Consider the following 20,131-nt stretch of genomic DNA (forward strand, 5'->3'; position numbering starts at 1 on the left):
TCACTTCCGTCATCATGAAGTGCTTTGAGAGACTAGTCAAGGACCATATCACCTCCACCCTACCGGACACCCTAGACCCACTCCAATTTGCTTACCGACCCAACAGGTCCACAGACGACGCAATCGCAACCACACTGCCCTAACCCATCTGGACAAGAGGAATACCCATGTGAGAATGCTGTTCATCGATTACAGCTCAGCATTTAACACCATAGTACCCTCCAAACTCGTCATCAAGCTCGAGACCCTGGGTCTCGACCCCGCCCTGTGCAACTGGGTCCTGGACTTCCTGACGGGCCGCCCCCAGGTGGTGAGGGTAGGTAACAACATCTCCACCCCGCTGATCCTCAACACTGGGGCCCCACAAGGGTGCGTTCTGAGCCCTCTCCTGTACTCCCTGTTCACCCACGACTGCGTGGCCATGCACGCCTCCAACTCAATCATCAAGTTTGCGGATGACACTACAGTGGTAGGCTTGATTACCAACAACGACGAGACGGCCTACAGGGAGGAGGTGAGGGCCCTCGGAGTGTGGTGTCAGGAAAATAACCTCATACTCAACGTCAACAAAACAAAGGAGATGATTGTGGACTTCGGGAAACAGCAGAGGGAGCACCCCCCTATCCACATCGACGGGTCAGTAGTGGAGAAGGTGGAAAGTTTTAAGTTCCTCGGTGTACACATCACGGACAAACTGAATTGGTCCACCCACACAGACAGCGTTGTGAAGAAGGCGCAGCAGCGCCTCTTCAACCTCAGGAGGCTGAAGAAATTCGGCTTGTCACCAAAAGCACTCACAAACTTCTACAGATGCACAATCGAGAGCATCCTGTCGGGCTGTATCACCGCCTGGTACGGCAACTGCTCCGCCCACAACCGTAAGGCTCTCCAGAGGGTAGTGAGGTCTGCAGAACGCATCACCAGGGGCAAACTACCTGCCCTCCAGGACACCTACACCACCCGATGTCACAGGAAGGCCATAAAGATCATCAAGGACAACAACCACCCAAGCCACTGCCTGTTCACCCCGCTATCATCCAGAAGGCGAGGTCAGTACAGGTGCATCAAAGCAGGGACCGAGAGACTGAAAAACAGCTTCTATCTCAAGGCCATCAGACTGTTAAACAGCCACCACTAACATTTAGCGGCCGCTGCCAACATACTGACTCAACTCCAGCCACTTTAAAAATGGGAATTGATGGAAATTATGTAAAAATGTACCACTAGCCACTTTAAGCAATGCCACTTAATACAATGTTTACATACCCTACATTACCCATCTCATATGTATATACTGTACTCTATATCATCTACTGCATCTTGCCATCTTTATGCAATACATGTACCACTAGCCACTTTAAACTATGCCACTTTATGTTTACATACCCTACAGTACTCATCTCATACGTATATACCGTACTCTATACCATCTACTGCATCTGCCATGCCGTTCTGTACCACCACTCATTCATATATCTTTATGTACATATTCTTTATCCCTTTACACTTGTGTGTGTGTGTAAGGTAGTAGTGTGGAATTGTTAGGTTAGATTACTGTTGGTTATTACTGCATTGTCGGAACTAGAAGCACAAGCATTTCGCTACACTCGCATTAACATCTGCTAACCATGTGTATGTGACTAATAAAATTTGATTTGATTTGATTTGAAACAATGTACACGCTCACACACACTGCAGCACATAGTAAAGCTTGCCAAAGCCTGGTGTCTGTTTGATGACGAGGATGTCAACGCTACATTTTAGGTCTGTTTCTGTAGTCTCAAAATGATCAAACATTTTGTTACATGAACAAATTGTATTTTCTAATTTTACATCACACATTGTAAAAAATAATTTATTACATCACATTAAATAAATGTTATTCAAATATGTTGTCTCGCCCCCACAAGTAAACCTGGGTTTCTACTAGATTCTATAGCCACAGTCAAAATAGGCTATATCGTCAAAAATATTCTAAACAAAAATGAGCGTTTTGGTCTTAATTTAAGGTTAGTTTTAAACCCCGATTTTAAGGAGAGAAATTGTAGAAATAGGCAGGTTTTAGCAATAATATTGACTTTGTGACAACCATAACCCCAGAGCACATAGGCCGTGTTTACACAGGCAGCCCAATTCTAATATTGTTCCCACTAATTGGTATTTTGACCAATCACATCGGATATTTTCACATCAGAGCTGATCTGATTGGACAAAAGACCATTATTAGTGGAAAAAATAATTGGACTGGCTGTCTAAACGCAGCCATAGTATACAGATTTAAATATACATACAGATGTGCGCGGCGCCATAGGCTGACCACGATGAGCATGCACAGACCTTTCATGTAATGGGACAGACTCTTCACGCCACTTCGATACAAAGTGATTTTCTTAGCAGGTTAGAAGGGCCTACCTCTTTTCATAACCTTAACCTCAGTCTCCTAACCTGCAAGTAAAAAGTCACTTCGGTATCCAAGTGGCGTTTAAATAGTGTTTCCCGTCATGTGATAAGTGTACTTCCAATTTGTGTCCGATGTGCCCTATACAGTCAATTGATGTGACCTTGAAGCATGCCATTTGAGCATGTTTGACTTGTTTTCTTAATGTATAAACAGTTTAAGATGATAATAGTTTATGATTGCTTGCTTCTTCCAAACATTATTACCACAATATAATGTCTTTAAATCAACAACAAAAAATTATCCGCGTGGTGGCAGCACTTGCATTGTTTCATTCCTGTTAACTGTATTTTGTTATTGTTCTTTATGTTGTATTTGTCAAGCTACATTATTTGTAGTTTTTTATATTTTGTAATTTGCACAATTTAACTGTGAAATTAATAAAAATTAGAATTCAAACAGTTATCAAAATGCATGATACTCATTTTTATTACATAATATAAATGCAACATGCAATTCGTTATACACCTTGATGTGGGTGTGCTTATGTAATTAATTAATTAGCCAAATGAAAATGCCCTTTAAACTCCCCTAACTGAGGTGCATGTTGTTCGTATGATGGCTGAGACGCGTGGGACACGTTTTGTGGGCTTTGGTTGGAAAGGGTCGAGATAAAACAGACACGGCGTACCCTGGTGACAACTGGTTTGCGGCTGCTGGTACTAGTGTGGGGAGCGTGTGTTTCACGTTTTGCTTCTCAACACGCAGCAAAACGTCGTCAGGACCGAATTTGCCTCTGGAAACGGGTACGTCATGTGTCCTACACTTAGCAGGCTGCTATTTGACAATCGATCTTCAGGATGAGCCAATATTACTATCTTAACAGTGTTCAGTAGCACGAGTTAGCAGGCTAGCTAGTTATAAAGTTTATCGTAGAGGCGACAGGAACAGTTGAGGGGGTGTGTACGCTAGACAGAATCTCCATCGAGCTTGCTTGTACTGAACTAGCTACGTTAGTTAGTACATCGCGTACAATGGCGTAATGCCACTGAACAATGTGGATCTCTACGGTTATGAACTTGGGTTTCTCTCCCATTGTAGTGGCATATTGATCATGAACGGACGCTGTTTTCCTGTGTGGTTTAGTACACTGTTAGTACTAACGTTACAGTACTCAAATGTTGGTTGATTACTCCAACAACTTCATGGTTCATGCCGATGATGTGTTGTGTAATAATGTGGAGGTGAAAGCAGGGTTGCCAGGTCTAGTTCAATGACAACTCAAAACCCGAACAAAATGCCTGAAACTAGCCCAAGAAAGGAGTTGCCACATTTATACAATACTCCCACCCCCCCATGAGAAAATGTTATCAAAACAATTAAGGAATATCGAGTAACTTGTAACTATGTTAGAAGCAAAAATCGTTTTTCATCAATTATTATTGCGAACTATGAGATTACTTAAATACATTTGGATATGTCGCTAGATAAAAGATAATTCTCCCTTATTAAACTAGCCAGATCATTTAACATCAGTGGATGTAGTGGTGCGGAGTCGACTTCAAAATAATCGATTCCTCGACTCCTTGCACGTCGACTCCTATTTTTGGGTGTCATGGTTGCGGAATCGACTCCTAAGATTCTGTATTTTTGCAATGGAGCAAACAATTTTCCATAGTCTACTTCGAGAACACAAACTCTCGCATCTTTCACAGCAGTGGGAGAGATGGGAGGGGCGCAACCAGCCATAGGTAGGCATGTCGGCCATCCGGCAGACAGTCAGAACCGTTAATCGGTAATCAAAATATATAGGCTATCGCAATGCTGTATTTCGCAATTTCCTGGCTTGCAATGTCTCTCGCAGGTTCACTAAAGTAAGGGCTATCTGTGAGTACAGACCGAAGACCAAACACACACTAGCGTTTTTCATAGCGAAGTGAAAGGGGAGCAGGCGAGGGAGGATCGTTGCAGGCAGAGAGACAGTCAGAACCGTGCGTATAGGCTATATTTTGGTAATCTAGTAATGCCTCGTAAATTTACCAACATTATATTAAAGTAGGCTATATATTAGGCAATTTTATTTCACCTTTATTTAACCAGGTAGGCCAGTTGAGAAGTTCTGAAGTTCTCATTTACAACTGCGACCTGGCCAAGATGGAGCAAAGCAGGGCGAAAAAAACAACACAGAGTTACACATGGAATAAACAAAGGTACAGTCAATAACACAATAGAAACATCTGTATACAGTGTGTGCAAATGGCGTAAGGAGTATGCTTATGGCTAAGCTATTCTTCATAGTGCCAGTGAATTATGGCTAAGCTATTCTTCATAGTGCCAGTGAATTTCGTTGAACATCGCCAAATGCATAATTTTAATTAGGCCTAAATGTGCAATAAATCGTATTGCTTATAGTTTATTTAAACCCTGGCTGGCTGATGATGTCCTAGGTCAGGGCTCTCCAACCCTGTTCCTGTAGGAGTGAAAAGCTACAGGATGGTAGCTCTCCACAAACAGGGTTGGAGAGCCCAGTCCTAGGCAATAGATGGCAAACCAGCATCCCCATTAAACTTTTTGGAAATGGCAAGTTCACTTTCTCATCCATAATAAACACAGTCAAGTGCAAGTACAGTTCAGCAGCTTAAATCAGCAGGATGTGGGGCATTGTTATTAGGAAGGATCTGTGCCATGGATGGATCGCTAAAATAATGATTATGATCACTCTTCATAATATTAAATATTATGGGGAGACCTATACATTTGGCAGCCAAGTATGAGTTATCAGTCAATTAAGGTTGAATATGAGCCAAATGCTTGGAATGTTACTGAGTAAGGGAAAGGCCATCGCATGGTTGCAGTCACTGATAAGGTTGGAGAGCTGTGGATTAGTGAGGAGAGCTGTGGATTAGTGAGGAATGGGGGCCGAGGTCAGGTCACATTAAGGGAGAAGGAACAGTTTATTACCCACATCACTTAACTTCCTGCATAGCAATAAAGATGCAATGTTTGGGAAAAGGAGGAGACTTCACCTAAAGTAGGGTATATATACTTGTGCTGGTGGGAACAAGTCTTTGTCTGTTCAGCTGTCTGATCCATTGGGTGAATGAACTTGGTTTGAGTTTTTCATAGTTGTCCGTTAGTTTTTAGTATGTTTTTTTAGAACCTAACATCATTATGGGGTGTTGTGTGTAGATTGCTGAATGTTTTATTTATTTAATCCATTTTAGGATAAGGTTGTAACAACAACGAAATGTGGAAAAAGTCAAGGGGTCTGAATTAGAGGTAGACCGATTAATCGGCATGAACAATTTAATTAGGGCCGATTTCAAGTTTTCATAACAATCGGTAATCTGCCTTTTTGGACGCCGATTACATTGCAATCCACGAGGAAACTGCGTGGCAGGCTGACCACCTGTTACGTGAGTGCAGCATCAATAGGACCTTGTGGCTGCAAGGAGCCAAGGTAAGTTGCTAGCTAGCATTAAACTTATCTTCTAAAAAACAATCAATCTTCACATAATCACTAGTTAACTACACATTGTTGACGATATTATTATGTTAACTAGCTTGTCCTGCGTTGCATATAATCAATGCTGTGCCTGTTAACTTATCATCGAATGACAGCCTACTTCAACTTTGCCAAACGGGTGATGATTTAACAGAAGCGCATTCGTGAAAAAAACACAATCGTTGCACAAATGTACCTAACCATAAACCTCAATGGCTTTCTTAAAATCAATACACAGAAGTATATTTTTTTAAACCTGCATATTTAGTTAAAATAAATTAATGTTAGCAGGCAATATTAACTATGGAAATTGTGTCACTTATCTTGCGTTCAGTGCAAGCAGAGTCAGGGTATATGAAACAGTTTGGGCCACCTGGCTCATTGCGAACTGTGTTAAGACCATTTCTTCCTAACAAAGACTAATTCATTTTCCAGATTTTTACATAATTATGACATAACATTGAAGGTTGTGCAATGTAACAGCAATATTTAGACTATTTAGACTTCGGGTTGCCACCCATTCGATAAAATACGGAACGGTTCCGTATTTCAATTAAAGAATAAACGTTTTGTTTTCGAAATGATAGTTTCCGGATTTGACCATAAAAATTATCAAAGGCTCGTATTGCTGTCTGTTTATTATAATTAAGTCTAGGATTTAATAGAGCAGTCTCACTGAGTGGTGGTAGGCAGCAGCAGGCTCGTAAGCATTCATTCAAACAGCACTTTACTGCGAGCAATGCTTATTTGCCAGCAATGCTTGAAGCACAGCGCTGTTTATGACTTCAAGCCTATCAACTCCCGAGATTAGGCTGGCAATACTAAAGTGCCTATAAGAACATCCAATAGTCAAAGGTATATGAAATACAAATGGTATAGAGAGAAATAGTCGACGTGTAATAATTCCTATAATAACTACAACTTAACTGGGAATATTGAAGAACTGGGAATACTGAACCACCAGCTTTCATATGTTCTCATGTTCTGAGCAAGGAACTTAAACGTTAGCTTTTTTACATGGCACATATTGCACTTTTACTTTCTTCTCCAAGACTGTTTTTGCATTATTTAAACCAAATTGAACATGTTTCATTATTTATTTGAGACTAAATAGATTTTATTTCTGTATTATATTAAGTTAAAATAAAAGCGTTCATTCAGTATTGTTGTATTTGTCATTATTATTATATATATATACAGTGGGGAGAACAAGTATTTGATACACTGCCGATTTTGCAGGTTTTCCTACTTACTAAGTACACTTCAACTGTGAGAGACGGAATCTAAAACAAAAATCCAGAAAATCACATTGTATGATTTTTAAGTAATTAATTTGCATTTTATTGCATGACATAAGTATTTGATACATCAGAAAAGCAGAACTTAATATTTGGTACAGAAACCTTTGTTTGCAATTACAGAGATCATACATTTCCTGTAGTTCTTGACCAGGTTTGCACACACTGCAGCAGGGATTTTGGCCCACTACTCCATACAGACCTTCTCCAGATCCTTCAGGTTTCGGGGCTGTCGCTGGGCAATACGGACTTTCAGCTCCCTCCAAAGATGTTCTATTGGGTTCAGGTCTGGAGACTGGCTAGGCCACTCCAGAACCTTGATGCTTCTTACGGAGCCACTCCTTAGTTGCCCTAGCTGTGTGTTTCGGGTCGTTGTCATGCTGGAAGACCCAGCCACGACCCATCTTCAATGCTCTTACTGAGGGAAGGAGGTTGTTGGCCAAGATCTCGCGATACATGGCCCCATCCATCCTCAATACGGTGCAGTTGTCCTGTCCCCTTTGCAGAAAAGCATCCCCAAAGAATTATGTTTCCACCTCCATGCTTCACAGTTGGGATCCTTCTTCTTCCTCCAAACACGGCGAGTGGAGTTTAGACCAAAAAGCTCTATTTTTGTCTCATCAGACCACATGACCTTCTCCCATTCCTCCTCTGGATCATCCAGATGGTCATTGGCAAACTTCAGACGGGCCTGGACATGCGCTGGCTTGAGCAGGGGGACCTTGTGTGCGCTGCAGGATTTTAATCCATGACGGCGTAGTGTGTTACTAATGGTTTTCTTTGAGACTGTGGTCCCAGCTCTCTTCAGGTCATTGACCAGGTCCTGCCGTGTAGTTCTGGGCTGATCCCTCACCTTCCTCATGATCATTGATGCCCCACGAGGTGAGATCTTGCATGGAGCCCCAGACCGAGGGTGATTGACCGTCATCTTGAACTTCTTCCATTTTCTAATAATTGCGCCAACAGTTGTTGCCTTCTCACCAAGCTGCTTGCCTATTGTCCTGTAGCCCATCCCATCCCAGCCTTATCCCTGATGTCCTTACACAGCTCTCTGGTCTTGGCCATTGTGGAGAGGTTGGAGTCTGTTTGATTGTGTGGACAGGTGTCTTTTATACAGGTAACGAGTTCAAACGGGTGCAGTTAATACAGGTAATGAGTGGAGAACAGGAGGGCTTCTTAACTCTAACGAGTCTCCCTCCCGGATCCGGGATCCTCCTCATCAAAAAAGCTGACTAGCATAGCCTAGCCTAACGGGACAGGGATATCATATAATTTCATGAAATCACAAGTCCAATACAGCAAATGAAAGATAAACATCTTGTGAATCCAGCCATCATTTCCGATTTTTAAAATGTTTTACAGCGAAAACACAATATGTATTTATATTAGCTCACCACAATAGCCAAACACACAACGCCATGTTTTCACCATGTTTCCACCGCATGGGTAGCTTTCACAAAACCCACAGAGATAAAATGAATCACTAACCTTGAACAACTTCATCAGACGACAGTCTTATAACATCATGTTATACAATACATTTATGTTTTCTTCGAAAATGTGCATATTTGAGGTATAAATTGTAGTTTTACATTGCAGCCACCATCACAAATAGCACCGAAGCAGCCAGAATAACTACAGAGAGCAATGTGAAATACATAAATACTCATCATAAAACATTTATGAAAAATACATGGTGTACAGCAAATGAAAGATAAACATCTTGTGAATCCAGCCAATATTTCCGATTTTTTTAAGTGTTTTACAGCGAAAACACAATGTAGAATTATATTAGCTCACCACAATAGCCAAACACACAACGCCATTTATTCACCGCCAAAATAGCTTTCACAAAACCCAGAAATAGAGATAAAATTAATCACTAACCTTTGGACAACTTCATCAGATGACAGTCTTATAACATCATGTTATACAATACATTTATGTTTTGTTCGAAAATGTGCATATTTAGAGGTACAAATCCTGGTTTTACATTGTGAATACGTAGCCACAATACGCCAAAATGTCCGGAGATATTTTGGACAGTCACCTAATCTAACCAAAGAACTCATCATAAACTTTACATAAAAATACTTGTTGTATGGAAAATGAAAGATACACTGGTTCTTAATGCAACCGCTGTGTTAGATTTTTAAAAATAACTTTAGTACAACATACAGCATGCAGTATTGTGAGACAGCGCTCACATATTCTCTGCCTTGTTGGAGCCAACATTTACCACAAAAATACAAAATAACATCATAAATATTCTCTTACCTTTGTTGATCTTCCATCAGAATGTTGTGCAAGGAGTCCTACTTCCAGAATAAATCGTTGTTTGGTTTTAGAATGTCCATTTCTTCTGTCGAATTAGCAACTTTGGCTAGCATTGTGGCGCGAACATGCCCATCAACTCTTGGCGCCTGGAACGAAAAATTCCAAAATTCCCAATAAACGTTGAATAAACTGGTCAAACTCGGTTGAAAATCCTACTTTATGATGTTCTTCTCATATGCATCCAATAAAATCAGAGCCGGAGCAATTAGTCGTGTATACCGAACGCTTTTCAGAAGACAATGTGAGGTTCCCCGGCGCGCAGTTGAAAACTGACAAAAGAGCGGACCTGTCACTCCAAAAGCTCTTATTCGGCCTCACATCAAGCTAGACACCCCATTGAACCTTCTACTGCCTGTTGACATCTAGTGGAAGGCGTATGAAGTGCATACAGATCCATAAATAAAAGCCAGTTGAATAGGCAGGCCCTGACACAGAGCCTCATTTTCAGAATTTTCACTTCCTGTAATGAAGTTTGCTGCCAAATGAGTTCTGTTTTACTCACATATATAATTCAAACAGTTTTAGAAACTTCAGAGTGTTTTCTATCCAATAGTAATAATAATATGCATATTTTATGATCTAGAACAGAGTACGAGGCCGTTTAATTTGGGCACGATTTTTTCCAAAGTGAAAACAGCGCCCCCCTATTAAGAAGAAGTTAAAGAAAAACTAACAGGTCTGTGAGAGCCAGAATTCTTACTGGTTGGTAGGTTATCAAATACTTATGTCATGCAATAAAATGCAAATTAATTACTTAAAAATCATACAATGTGATTTTCTGGATTTTTGTTTTAGATTCCGTCTCTCACAGTTGAAGTGTACTACCTATGATAAAAATTACAGACCTCTACATGCTTTGTAAGTAGGAAACACTGCCGATTTTGCAGGTTATCAAATACTTGTTCTCCCCACTGTATGTGTGTATGTGTGTGTATATATATATATATATATATTTTTTTTTTAATGTATTTATTTCTTCGCTATCGGCTTTTTTTGGTCCTCCAATAATCAGTATCGGTGTTGAAAAATCATAATCGGTCGACCTCTAGTTTGAATACTTTCCGAAGGCACTGTAGATGCAGGTAGTCTATAGCCCCTGATAGGCCTACATCTTATTTCAGATAGTCTACAGTAGCCTAGGCTAAATGTAGGCAAGATGTAAATTGAACAATTTAGCAACTTGCTTAGTTCAAATTAAGACTAATTTATTCATCATGAATAGTTTGGCGATTTCGAGGTAAGAAGTGCTTGTGTTTCCCCATAGCCTGCTGGAGTAGGCTACTGAGGATGGAGTTGTAATTTCAATCACTGAATTAAATATGAATCATATTTTTATTAACTGAATGTCACGCCCTGACCGTAGAGATCCTTTTTATGTCTCTATTTTGGTTGGTCAGGGCGTGAGTTTTGGTGGGCATTCTATGTCTGGTGTTCTATGTTGTCCTTGTTTTGTATTTCTGTGTGTTTGGCCTGGTATGGTTCTCAATCAGAGGCAGCTGTCTATAGTTGTCTCTGATTGAGAATCATACTTAGGTAGCCTGTTCCCACCTGTGTTTGTGGGTGGTTGTTTTCTGTTTAGTGTATGTCACCTTGCAGAACTGTTTGTTTATCGTTTTTGTTGTTTTGTTCTAGTATTCGTATTCATTAAAAGGAATTATGAATACTTACCACGCTGCACCTTGGTCTTCTCCTTCTCCTCTATACGACGATCGTTACACTGAATATGCTTGTCAACAACAGACTGTTTCTTTTACCTGTAGCCTAATCTGACTGACGGTTACCATCAATATAATGCGTTCTAACAACTGATCGGCAATTGCGATAGAGCTTCGATAATTCAATTTGAAGTTAACTAAACATGGCCATTTTAATAATTGCATAATAACACAAGGCTGCAACAACACTACACTGAAGTTATAGGCTATTTATTAAATCCGTTTGCCAGCTCCAGGTAGGCTACACAAGTGGCACAAATTTATTTGAAATGACTCCAGTGATAGTCATTTCAACATATTAATTGTACCAAATGGTAGCCTACAATGGCATATAAATTAATAGGCTACTTGATGACCAACAGATGCAAATGTATCATTCTCCACATTTTATTGTCAGTTTCATTGAGTACTTCCCCCCGAGGGCGTTCCATAACTTCAATTTCAAATTTCCACTCGCGCATAATGACAAATTAAATAGCCTTACTACAACTGGTAAAAAGTTGTTACGATGTGCACGTGTGCTTCTGTCTCCTCACTCACTTGACTCAGCCAATAGTGGTTTCTCAACACACACACACTGGCCCTTCCCACCACTCACTCACTCAGCAACATTGCCTGATAGTCAGCAGCAGGTCATAGTGAATACATGTTTGTTTTTTTAAAGAGAAAAGGCATGGTGGCCGCAGTGCAACTTAGAAGTAGCCCAAACACCCCGCAACTCAATATATTTTCAAAGTATCCCAACTTGCCTGGAAAACCGTGAACATGGCAACCCTGTGTGAAAGGGGCTTGCTCCTTCCACTACCACATGGCTTTCTATTCAAATGCTCTTCTGAAAATGGAGCTGGCTATGATATCACTCATGGAAACAGCTGCCACAGAGGTTGCAGTGCATCATTGCTATTGCGCCATGATATGAATGGAATGATGAGATAATGTGGCCAGACTGTGCTGTTCATAAACGGTGCCTCAGGCTTTCTCTCTGCTGCTGCACTTGTCATCCCCATGCAATCCATGAAGCAGTCTTTACCATGCGTTTTCATTACTCTCATGCCTGAGCAAAATGTGTGTATGGCTTGTATTCAGCATAGATTTCACACTTTGTTTCTCACTGTACACACATCAATGTTCTTACTAGGTACTTTGATAACTGTAATAACCAGTGTGCTTTCCTTTATACTTTCAGGAGTTTGAACTTTTTCCACATTTGACTGCATGTGCCTGAGAGTCTGACGCTGCATCTCTTCAATGGCTGCCTCGGGCTCTTCCTCCACCTCTGTGCCTGAGAGTTTCCACTACGAGACCAAGTACATCGTCCTCAACTACCTGGGACTCCTGCACCCCTCTCGGCTGCAGGCCACCGCTGGCGGAGGTAAGGGACACTGCACCCCCTTAACTCCCACTAAATCAGAATGAAGAGGAGAGAGCGGCTGCTTCCCTCTCGTGATTCTCCACCCTCATCCAAGTCAGCACTAGCACTGCACACTCCTCACCATGGTTTAAGCATTGCCTGGACTGAGTTAAATCCATGCGAGAGTGTACCGGTGCACACTTCTGGTGAAGGGTAAAGAATTGGGGTGCAGACAGCATCTAGGCAGATTGCCTGCCGGTGCCTATCCTCCCTTTCATCGTCTCTCAATAGAACTATGCTGTGATTGCTATCTGTCTCTGGCATTAAAACCTGCCCAGTAGGTTTAGTGCAGTCCAGAGGCTGTCTTGTGTTGTTCCTGGGTTGAGCTAGTGCACTGTTTGTCTTTTCTTTTCTTAATTCTGGAAGCTCTCACACAAATGGTGAGAACCACGTGTCAATCAAAGAATGTATGGGCAGCTTGTGCTGGCACCACCTTCAAGTAGAGGTCTGCGGTGGACTGATTTCTTCAGCTTTACATGCCGCACCCGCTGCCTTTCTGTCCAACTACCGCAAGAACTGGTCCCGAACCCAACCGCAGTCCCACAATGTTATTTTAAGAGTATGTGACGCAGCTCACTTGCCAGCCATGGTTCCAGCAGTTTTGCACCCTATAGGCAATATCAAAATGTACAAAAATGACCTAAGAAATAGGCTAGGTTACATTGCCAGAGATTCTCACGTGGTATTAACGGCTATATTAGCCAATATGCTAAATGTAGTGGAAGAGAGCAGAGTTGGAGAGACTCTCTTGAGCTATTTTTATAGCCTACCTTTTTAGGACTGGGACGATTTTCAGACTGAGACAAATATGGGTAGTCAATATTTATTTCAAGGCAATGTAGTAAACTATGTCCTAATCATATTTAGGAAGTCCATTTCCTTGAAAAGATAACTGCCAGTGATTCTCCGCCCATGCATAGGCAGCCTACTCTATTTCAATGAGACCACACATACTAGGCACACTTGATCTCACACGCCCAACTAGAAGAGAAGTAGGCTACTTAAGTTGAAGCAGCGAATTATGAAAGTGTGTGAATAATGCGACAGATGTGCTTTTAATACAAAATTTAGGCTAATGCATACAAAGCAGAAAGACGACAGTTTCCAAATAATCTGGACAACAAATATTTTCATTCCAAAGTCGTCTGTCTGACCGCCTGCTCCCAACCGCAACATGACAAATGCAGACCGCGCTGGAATGCAGCCCTCTACCTCCAAGCACATTGGTATCTCTAACCTAGTTGTGCGGAGGCTGAACAGCATCTAGTAATGTTGACAGTCACTGACATTAGGGTGGGAAATGGTTTGATATACAAAATATGTCCATCATGAACTCCATTCACTAGCCTATATTGGTTTAGGGTTATCAGTGTCTCACCATGCCAGGGAGTCCAGCTAGTTCATGTTACCATGGCCTGACCTGCTCTCCTAACTACTGACCGTCTTGCATGAGCAGTAGTCCGGGGTTCTCCGAGGTCTGCCATGTGTTCCATGTGATTGCCATGGAATATGAATGAGTCTGACTGTCCCCTTTGAAAGGCAAATGCCTTTTGTCTTTCAGACAGGAAGAGCAAGATTGTTTTGCCATCGGGTAGGTCCGGAATGGATGGAAGGGATGAGTGAAGGGAGTAGAGACCAGTATCACAAAACTCGTTAGTATTGTGGCAAAGATACAAAACAGGAAAAGGATTTAACTTCGTTAGGAAAACGACCCTAATGTTGGAAATTAACATCATGTTGTCCCATGTATTTATTTTCCAAGCTATAGCACAATATTTTCCATACAGCAGGTTTTAAAGGACTAAATAGTTTGATCTGCTTCATGTTTTTCATTTTTACCATGGAAAAAATATTGAAATATTGCGGCACTGGTATCGTCACAGGGCTAGTAAAGACAAATGCCTGATCCCTGCTTTCCGCTTGGCCCACTCCTTGTTCTGACAGCCTGTCGTGTGCAATCACTGTAGGATTACTCACACGTTACTGGGCCAGAGCAAAGACAGGCGCAGGCAGGCTGGACAGACTGCTGAACCAGCACCTAGCCTGGCTTGGAAAACTAACACTGAGCCTCACTGTGTCTCACTGAGTGAGTTAATGTGTGAACGACCAGGAGAGGGTCTAAGGGTGAGGCGATTGATGTGTGGAAATTGGCTGTTGTACTAGGCGTTACCTGGGTACAGATTAGTCCCTCCCTCTGTTTGACCTCCCCCCCTTTCCTAGCAATAAGTAGTACACTCAGGATTTGAGTGCCCCCAGTTTTTGTGCTATGCCCTTGTGTGTATTAATTCTATAAGTGATCTCAGATGCCTTGTTTTATCTGTGCTGCTTGCTTCCAAACAAAGGAGACCAGTAGGAGGCTAGCCTTGGGCCCAGTCAAATATACGGCATGTTAGAAGCATAGTGGAGTTGACCAATGCAGCTCCATGGAGGCAGTGTGAACTGACAGAGCATCGGCCCAATGCAATCTCTCTGCATCACACTCGCCCCCTCCCACGGTGCTCACTGGCTGAATGGCTGCATTCTGTCTTAACCAGTAAGAGGTCTTGAGAGATGTGGAGGAGTACAGGGAAGGCGTACAGGGAGTACAGGGAAGGCTCCGTGCTGTGTGTGCCCCCTCATGTGGGTCTCTCTGCCTGCCCCCAGCAGCATGCAATGGATGTTGTGAATAATTCCCCTGTGTGTGTGTGTGTTTGTGTGTGTAAATGAGTGGTGGGCATGTGGGCCTGTACACACGCGATGAGAGGGCCTGTATTGCTAGAGAGAGAAGGACGAGGAGGTCAGCTTGTAAATAGAGCGTGGAGCATGTGTACATTGTGTATACAGCTCAGTGCTGTTTATCTCCTATGGCAAGGGTCGGCAACAAGTTTTATATTTTTTTGTAAATACAAATCACCTGGAATTCAGCAAAAATGTGTTTAATTTAGAAAATCTGTTCCCAAGTATTTCCACAAATACAAAAAGAGATATGTGATCTTGTCCCAATGTAACCGGGGTATGGGCTTAGTTGTGTTCAGTTTGCAGTGTACAAATGATTCTGATTATTTTCTGGCCCCCCCAACCATCAGCTCCCCCCAAAAGCTGTCCTGTGGCTGAATCTAGTTGCCTACTTCTGCCCTGTAGCAAGCTCTGATGTTGTGGATCCATCCATGATTGCTCTGTTTGGTAAACGGTGACTATTGAATGTTCATACCTGAGAGGGTTAAATCTAGACTTGGTTTCCTCTATCATAATTGCTCATATTTCACCCCACCTTCCAAAGTAACCCTGATTCAGATGACCATCCTAACCATGCTAGATTACAGAGATGTCATTTATAAGGTAAGGGTGCTGTCGAGAGGCTAGATGTTCTTTACCATTCGGCCATCAGATTTGCCACCAATGCTCCTTATAGGACACATCACTGCACTCTACTCCTCTGTAAACTGGCCATTTCTGAAAACCTGGCACTAGGCCCACTGGTTGACGTTTATTTATAAAACTCTCTTAGGCCTCACTCACCCCGATCTGAGATATCTACTGCAGCCCTCATCCTTCACATACAACACCTGTTCTGCCAGTCACATTCTGTTAAAGATCCCCAAAGCAAAGACATCCCTGGGTCACTCCTCTTTTCAGTTTGCTGCAGCTTGCTACTGGAACGAGCTGCAAAAAAACACTGAAACTGGACAGTTTTATTGACACTTTGTTTGTACCATGTTTGTGCTGCTACCATGCTGTGCTGCTGCCATATTGTATTGCTACCATGCTGTGTTGTTGTCTTAGGTCTCTCTTTATGTAGTGTTGGTGTCCCTCTTGTTGTGATTTTGTGTTTTGTCCTATTAAAAAAAATATATATATATTATCCTAGTCCCCGTTCCCGCAGGAGGCCTTTGGCCTCTTGGTAGGCCGTCCTTGTAAAGAAGAATTGTATCTTAATTGACTTGCCTAGTTAACTAAAGGTTACAGTGCATTGGGAAAGTATTCAGACCCCTTGACTTTTTCCACATTTTGTTACATTACAGCCTTATTCAAAAATTGATTAAATATTGTTTTCCCCTCATCAATCGACAAACATTACCCCATAACGACAAAGCACAAACAGGTTTTTAGAAATGTTTGCAAATGTGTATAAAAAAAACCTGAAATATCTTATTGACATAAATATTCAGACCCTTTGCTATGAGACTCGGAATTGAGCTCAGGTGTATCCTGTTTCCATTGATCATCTTTGAGATGTTTCTAGAACTTGATTGGAGTCCACCTGTGGCAAATTCAATTGATTGGACATGATTTGGAAGGCACATACCTGTCTATATAAGGTCCCACAGTTGACCGTGCATGTCAGAACAAAAACCAAGCCATGAGGTCGAAGGAATTGTCCGTAGAGCTCTGAGACAGGATTGTGCCAAGGCACAGATCTGGGGAAGGGTACCAAAAAATATCGGCAGCATTGAACGTCCCCCATGAACACAGTGGCCTCCATCATTCTTAAATGGAAGAAGTTTGGAACCACCAAGACTCTTCCTAGAGCTGGCTGCCCGGCCAAACTGAGCAATCGAGGGAGAAGGGCCATGGTCAGGGAGGTGATCAAGAACCCGATGGTCACTCTGACAGAGCTCCAGAGTTTCTCTGTGGAGAAGGGAGACCCTTCCAGAAGGACAACCATCTCTACAGCACTCCACCAATCAGGCCTTTATGGTAGAGTAGCCAGACGGAAGCCACTCCCCAGTAAAAGGCACGTGACAGCCCGCTTGCAGTTTGCCAAAAGTCCCCTAAAGGACTCTTAGACCATGAGAAACAAGATTTTCTTGTCTGATGAAACAAGATTAAACTCTTTGGCCTGAATGCCACGCGTCACGTCTGGAGTAAACCTGGCACCATCCCTACGGTTAAGCGCGGTGGCAGCATCATGCTGTGGGGATGTTTTTCAGTGGCAGGGACTGGGAGACTAGTCGGGATTGAGGGAAAGATGAATGGAGCAAAGTACAGAGAGATCCTTGATTATTATTTTTTTAACAGCTCCAGAGCAATCAGGATCTCAGACTTGGGCGATGGTTCACCTTCCAACAGGACAACAACCCTAAGCACAGCCAAGAAAACGCAGGAGTGGCTTCGGAACAAGTCTCTGAATGTCATTGAGTGTCCCAGCCAGAGCTCGGACTTGAACCCGATCAAACATCTCTGGAGACCTGAAAATAGCTGTGCAGCGACGCTCCCCATCCAACCTGACAGATCTTGAGAGGATCTGCAGAGAAGAATTGGAGAAACTCCACAAGTACAGGTGTGCCAAGTTTGTAGCGTCATGCCCAAGAAGACTCGAGGCTGTAATCGCTGCCAAAGGTGCTTCAACAAAGTACTGAGTAAAGGGTCTGAATACTTATGTAAATGTATATTTCAGTTTTTTATTTTTTATAAATATAATTACATAACATTTTATAGTGTAATATTTAATCCATTTTAGAATAAGGCTGTAACGTAACAATGTTTTGATAGTCAAGGGGTCTGAATACTTTCTGAATGCCGGGTAAATGCAAATAAAAAGAGGGGCCTACACTCGGGAGTTGGGGTGCATTACTGATGCTTTGACTTGTAAAGGCTGCTACACACTTTACGCAATGTTCTGTTTTTTGTTACCTTCTTAACCTAACCTCCCTGTAAACCTTTACATACAGTATGTGTACATTTGTGACCTGCAGTTATTACATCATACAGTCAGTTACATCAGAGGTGAAGACTCTTTTGGGAGAATTGATTTAGAAATACATTTGCCAACATGGTTTATAGTGTTACTGTTGATTTTACTTGTCATTTAGTACTGATCAGAGAATTACAAGACTGAGTCCCTAGAGATTACGTCAGGGGAAATGCCTTGTCTGGTTGCCAAGTTGAGGCTTTTCTGTTTGGGTCAAGAAGCTTAGAGCTAAAGAGGCTTGGTTCTAATGTATCGATCAATTAAGAGTTTAAAATATAAAAAATTATAATTATGCCTCCCCAGGACAAACTCCTGTGTGATCTTCCTTGTGGGTTACACACCTCGTCGTCATGACCTAGCCCTTTAGAATGTGTAGGCTATTCATGCTTGTATGCATCGCTAATTGATCCACTTCAAAGTTGTAAAGCCACTCAAACATTGTCATTGATTCTAAATATGTAATGTGTAACTGTTAGCTGACCGTCATGTGATGTTGTGTTCCCTTCCAGGAGATGGCCATTATGCTGTGGACAGAGAGAGGAATAGAGTAATGAAGGCACAGCTAGAGGAAGAGCTGAAGCAACTGGAAGATGAGGTCTCAGACTGTAAGAGGAAGCACAAACACATATACCGTATAGTCCGTTTGTATACTTCTTGTATGTATACTGGTTTTTCTGCAATACATTTTTTTAAATAAAAACACATATACCGTATAGTCCGTTTGTATACTTCTTGTATGTATACTGGTTTTTCTGCAATACATTTTTTTTAATAAAAACACATATACCATATATTGTATGCCATCACAACACCGACAAGTCTGACATGCTAATAGTTGGGTCTCTGTTCTTGTACAACTGGGTCTGGGACTGTCAAATAAATACGTGTGTGTGTGCAGCCTTCTCCAGTACAGGCTTCGACTGCCATACATCTCCAGTGTTTAGCCCAGCCAACCCAGAGAGCTCCATCGAGGACTGCCTGGCTGTTCTGGGCGACCGGGTGGCCAGAGACCTGGACACACACCTGGCCTCTACTGTACACACACTCCTCAGTGCGTGAGTATCTGTTCTGCAGTGTACACCCAGCCTAATATTGTGTGTGTGTGTCAATGAGCAGCCAGTTGTAGTGTTGTTCACTATTCACCCTTTTAAAAAGAGAACTAATTAGTTAACTCGGTGTATGCCTGAGAAAAGGTATACGTTTCAGTCCTTGAAATACAGTCTGCTCAGCAGGGCCTGGGTGGCTCACCTGTACTGTAGGCCTGAAGTCAAACTCAAGGTTGATTGTGTCTTTCATACCGCCGTAGGGAAAATGTTCCTGTGTAGCAAGTTCAGAACAGCACACAGACCTTATGAAAGTATTGCATGACTACTTCGAGGTTTATTTTTAATCTTTTTAATGATGACATTAGATTCCAAGAATCCCTAACATAGGTTTAGTCAATGGCACACAACCATCAGATAGGCTAGCCTACCATTCATTTTCTCAAGTTACAGAAATGCAAGGACATTACTCATATCACTTAGGCTAGGTGTGTGTCTAATCTAGGTTAGTCTTATTTATAAACCAGCTCTCAGTGGCACATGCATTTCAATTTCTCAAATTACTTTGAATGATCACTGAGGGGTGTTAGTGTGTGCGTGCAGTTTGTGAACTTGTATAAACCAACCCTGTTATGTTTCCAGCCTGAGCCCCTGTGTGTTTGTTTGACAGCCCGCTGGACTACGAGCATTTCAGAGAAGCAGCGCAAGACATCTCCTGCCACACGCAGAGTGGCTGGAGCAAGGTGAGGGATC

General features: G+C 42.1%; 1 protein-coding gene across 2 annotated transcripts in view; it reads left to right on the forward strand.

The window, feature by feature from the left end:
• The first annotated feature begins 2,986 nt into the window (after positions 1–2,986).
• bcl2l13 (BCL2 like 13) overlaps positions 2,987–20,131 on the forward strand; it is a 43,680-nt gene continuing 26,535 nt past the window's right edge. Inside the window, exons 1-5 of one of the 2 annotated variants that reach the window (XM_071416379.1) lie at positions 2,987–3,204; positions 12,440–12,625; positions 18,845–18,940; positions 19,234–19,390; positions 20,049–20,121. In XM_071416379.1, the coding sequence (XP_071272480.1) occupies positions 12,502–12,625; positions 18,845–18,940; positions 19,234–19,390; positions 20,049–20,121 (450 nt within the window). In that variant the 5' untranslated portion in view covers positions 2,987–3,204; positions 12,440–12,501. Of the gene's footprint in view, positions 3,205–3,258; positions 5,859–12,439; positions 12,626–18,844; positions 18,941–19,233; positions 19,391–20,048; positions 20,122–20,131 lie in introns of those variants that run through there. The other variant, XM_071416380.1, reaches the window with a different exon arrangement.

This window comes from Salvelinus alpinus, chromosome 9 (genome assembly GCF_045679555.1).
Source record: "Salvelinus alpinus chromosome 9, SLU_Salpinus.1, whole genome shotgun sequence".
Lineage (NCBI taxonomy): Eukaryota > Metazoa > Chordata > Actinopteri > Salmoniformes > Salmonidae > Salvelinus > Salvelinus alpinus.